This window comes from Apium graveolens, chromosome 1 (genome assembly GCF_009905375.1).
Source record: "Apium graveolens cultivar Ventura chromosome 1, ASM990537v1, whole genome shotgun sequence".
NCBI classification, from domain to species: domain Eukaryota; kingdom Viridiplantae; phylum Streptophyta; class Magnoliopsida; order Apiales; family Apiaceae; genus Apium; species Apium graveolens.
This window is the reverse complement of record NC_133647.1, coordinates 10,984,550-10,989,083: the sequence shown is the minus strand read 5'-3', so window position 1 is coordinate 10,989,083 and position 4,534 is coordinate 10,984,550. Positions and strand designations below refer to the sequence as shown.

The 4,534-nt window shown below is 30.6% G+C and overlaps 1 protein-coding gene across 1 annotated transcript; it reads left to right on the top strand.

Moving 5' to 3' along the window:
* Positions 1 to 328: 328 nt before the first annotated feature.
* Positions 329 to 2,402, top strand: LOC141709347 (uncharacterized). The gene is made up of 3 exons (XM_074513009.1): positions 329 to 1,427; positions 1,517 to 1,616; positions 1,701 to 2,402. The coding sequence occupies exons 1-3, from the start codon at positions 1,354 to 1,356 to the stop codon at positions 2,400 to 2,402; spliced, it is 876 nt and encodes a 291-aa protein (XP_074369110.1). The 5' UTR covers positions 329 to 1,353.
* The last annotated feature ends 2,132 nt before the right edge of the window (positions 2,403 to 4,534 follow it).

Sequence of the window (4,534 nt, the reverse complement as noted above, 5' to 3'; positions counted from 1 at the left end):
CATGTGATAAAATGGAATCAAGAACCCATGTGATACCGTATGGAAACACGTAATTTTTTTTATCATATTCCATAAATTTATGTCTTGGTGCCATACAATTTTTATGTACATCCAAATTAGAAGGGTGATGTTATTATATAAGGATGCTTTTTTAAAGTAATTAATAAGTTTAAGATAAATGTTCTAACAATAAGTTTGAGATAAGTTTAAATTAAGTTGAAATAATTAAAACATGTGCCAAAATAAAAATATTAAAAAAATTGAAATTAATAAATTTTATTTATATGTAATTATAGAAAATTGAATTTGAAACTATATATATTTGGATGAATGCAAACAAGAGAACTAAAAATATGAGTTTGTCTGGGGAGGGTGTTAAGGAGTTGCTTGATACTTTAGTTTTTCCACCACCCGGAAAGACTAATTCGAAGGCAAGGAGTGTCGGATACGGGGAAGAGCATCATTGGACTCATGTCCCAATCTTTTACGAACTCCCTTATTGGTCATCACATAGTTTACGATATTCAATTGACATCATGCATACGGGAAAAAAAAATTGAAAACATTTTTTTTACTATTGTCAATGCGGCAAAGTCAAAAGATCATAAAAAATCAAGAGCGAATTGCAAGCATTTTGGGGTGTTACCACATTTGTGGATCGATGAGAAAGGAAAGTCACCTAAAGCACCTTATTCCCTTACTAGAAAACAACGTAAACTTTTGTGTGAATGGATTAGTTCACTAAAACTTCCGGATGGTTATTCCTCAAATATATCACGTTGTTGCAATGTTGAGGAGTGTATATTTTATGGATTCAAATCGCACAATTGTCACATTTTTCTTTAAAAATTATTGCCTCTCGCAATTCGTGAACTTCTACCGGCGCTTATTGTCGATGCAATCACGATAATTTCTAACTTTTTCCGAGATTTATGTTCATCCGTGGTTACAAAAACTGACTTGGAAATAATGGAAAAATCGGTTATCAAAGCGTTGTGTTTGTTGGAAACGATTTTTCCTCAAAGTTGGTTTGATTCGATGGAACACTTGGTTGTACATTTAGCCGAAGAAATTAGACTTACTGGACCTGCTTATTGGCATTAGATGTATCCGATTGAGCATTTGTTGGGCAATTTAAAATAAAAAGTCGGTAATAAAGCAAGGGTTGAGGGGTCAATTGTCGAACGATATATGAAGGAGGAGATTCTTAATATTTGTTCCTTTTATTTTGCCTCTGACACGATCCATAATAAGGTACGTCGTAACGAGGTTTTGTTTGATGTGCAAAATTCCGAGAATTTAGAAGTGTTCAAATATCCAATTCAATTTCTTGGAAAGGAAGGAACTTGATACATGAGTGATGATGAACGAGAGTTAGCGGAAGAATATGTTCTTTTAAACTCTCCTGAAGTTCAACCTTATCTAAGGTACCAAAATCTTACTTTAAAAAATATGCGTAATAATTTTTGTTAATGACACGTGCATGATTTTTTTTTAATTTCTGTTTATATTTTAGGAAGTACCAAGATCGTGTTATGCGACAACGCCCGGAAATAACACCTCAAGATTTAGATCGTATTGTAAAAAGTCAATTTAAAACTTGGTTTAAACAAAAGGTATTTATCTATTTAATTTGCATGATTTGTTTTTGTTTTAAATTCTTATAATTACAACGTCTCATCGATTTGAATTATTTTTAGGTTGATAAAGCTGAGGTGGAAGGACCTCGTATTAGGGACTTACTTGAAGGGCCGATATTAAAAGTTATGACTTTTGAGACTTGTCAAGTTAATGGATATAAATTTTCAACAAAATCTGCATCAGGTTCTGGTATTGTTGTTAAAGGCAATTCGCACGGAAATAATCTTGATTATTATGGTCAACTACAAGAAATTATTAGACTTATTTATCAAGGAGGCAATCATGTATATTTGTTCAAATATATATGGTTTGATAGTGTTGGTAATGGTGTGAGGATTGATAAGAATCGTGTGATTACAATTGATATGACTTCAAGATTAAAGTCAAATGAGATTTTTATTTTAGCTAGTCAAGCCTCACAAGTATATTATGCTCCTAGTGTATTGGATCCAAAAGCGAAAATATATACGATGGTCAAATCTAAAAGTCGCCCAATTGATGAATCTATCGTTGCGCAAAATGATATAGAGGACGCTTTTCAGGAAGATAGATCTAATGCATCGACCTCGTTTTTGCTCTTTGTCGATTTTGCACAATATGGACAAATACCGTTTATTCGGCGTGAAGAAGAAGAAGAAGACGGAGAAGATGATTTGAAGGATAATGAAGATGAAAATGAAGGAGAAGAAGAAATAAGTGAAGGTGACAATGAGAATGATGATGATGACGAAGATGATGATGGTTTTGACGATTTTGAATAACGTCATTTATATTTTAAAGATGATTTTTAGTAAATTTTGTAATGATTAGGATACTTTATTTATAAGTTATAGTAAATTTTTAATGGGTTTGTGAATTTTTGGCTTTAATGCTAAATTTTTATGCGTTTACGTCCGGTTAGGGCTAAAAAATCATAATATTTGACCATAATATTTCCCAGAAAACCGATCGTCTTCTTGTCTAAAACCGACCACCTTCTTGATAAAACCGACCGTCTCCTTAAAGGGGTGGTCGGTTTTAAGGTGGTCGGTTATAAGAATTAAATTGGCTTCTGAAATAAAACCGACCACTTTGCACATTTGACCTCGGTCAGTTTTAGCAGTCTTGGTCAAAGTACATTTTTAATACTTATTTTCAACGATCGAACCGTGCGGATGTTAACTTCATGTCAAAATATGCTTATACACAAAAAATTAGCACTTTTGAACGAGTACCATTACGTTTATAAGTAAATTAACAAATTTAATTAAAAATTAAAAAAAAATGAATTCGATGTGAAAAGTATAATTTTAAAAGGTATATTTAACGATCGAACCGTACAGATGTTAAATTCATGTCAAAATATGCTTATACCCAAAAAAATAGTACATTTTAACATGTACCGTTACGTTTTTATAAGTAAATTAGCAAATTTAATTAAAAATTAAAAAAGAATGAAAAATATAAAATACACATGATCGAACCGTTTGGATGGACTGACGCGGTGAAAATGAATAAATGTATCAAAAATTAGGCTATTTAAAAAATATTATAATCAAAATCATATGGAATATAATTATTTCAGTAAGTATGTCGGCATTCGGTAGACAGAATAAGTTGAACATACCATTCGATACTATAAGTATAATTTTAAAATTTATTTTTAACGATCGAACCGTACGGATGTTAACTTCATGTCAAAATATGTTAATGCACAAAAAATTAGCACATTTGAACGATCGCAAATACGTTTTTATAAGAAAATTAACAATTTTGATTAAAAAAGTGAAATAATTAATAAAAAATAAAAATTATGAAATATACATGATCGAACCATACGGATGGACCGACGCGGTAAAAACGAGCAAATGTACAAAAATTAAGCTATTTAATCAATAATAATCATGTTTTTATAAGATTTTTTTTAAATTTAGGGGTTTTTAACCCCTAAACCCTAAAATTAAAAAATAATTAAAAAATTAAATTGTATAAAACCGACCACTTTGTGTCATAACCGACCACCAAAAAAAAATGCGGGTTTTTTTTTGTGAAAAATTAAAAACTCCGCCTTGAGCAAAATGACACCGTTTTGCATGCTGCACAGGGTTCAAGGTTAAAACCGACCAACCAGGTGGTCGGTTTTAAGGACCAGGCGGTCGGTTTTAAGTCTGTTATAAATAAAAAAATGGTTCACTTTTTTCTTTTCTCTATTTCTTTCTCTATCCCTCTATTCTCTCTATCTCTCTATTACACTCAAAACTTCACTAAAATACTTCGATTCAATGGCGTTTAATTCACGAAGGAGCCCCAAATCATCTCTCATTGCCTCCAGTTTCACTCTCGATGTAAGATTTTTACGATTAAGCTATTTTTTACTCGATTGCATATATGTGTGTATGTGTATGTATTTTTTGTATTTATATATATGATTCGAAGTTAATTATATATTTTTTGTGTTTGTTAAATATTATTCTCACTTAAATTGATGTGTTTCACTTCAAATCAAACTTCATTGATTTTTTAGTTTTTATGTAAAGTTTTGCATGTAAAACATTCGTCGGTTATGTCAATTTGTTGAATATAGGTTAAAGTCATAATTTTTGGGTGTTTCGTCGGTTTGTTTACTCTTTTTAGAAGTATAAATGTATTTTTAGGGTTAATTTTTAGGGATTTGCTCTCGTTAACACATAAAAGTACTGGAAATGGATAATTCTCACTTAAATTGAATTTTTTCACTTTCAATTGAAGTTCATATGATTTTTCAGTTTTCATGTAAAATTTTGCATGTAAAGATTCGTCGGTTTTGTCAATTTGTTGAATATATGTATAAGTATAAATTTTAGGTTTTTTGTCGGTTTGTTTACGTTTAAGTAGAAGTATAAATATATTTTTAAGGTTAATTTGTAGGATTTTG

Bases quoted from the DNA above. Each gene is read 5' to 3' on its own strand.
- LOC141709347 (XM_074513009.1), top strand. From the start codon at position 1,354: ATGAGTGATGATGAACGAGAGTTAGCGGAAGAATATGTTCTTTTAAAC. The intron at 1,428-1,516 runs GTACCAAAATCT...TTTATATTTTAG, and splicing joins GAAGTTCAACCTTATCTAAG to GAAGTACCAAGATCGTGTTA. The intron at 1,617-1,700 runs GTATTTATCTAT...AATTATTTTTAG, and splicing joins AAACTTGGTTTAAACAAAAG to GTTGATAAAGCTGAGGTGGA.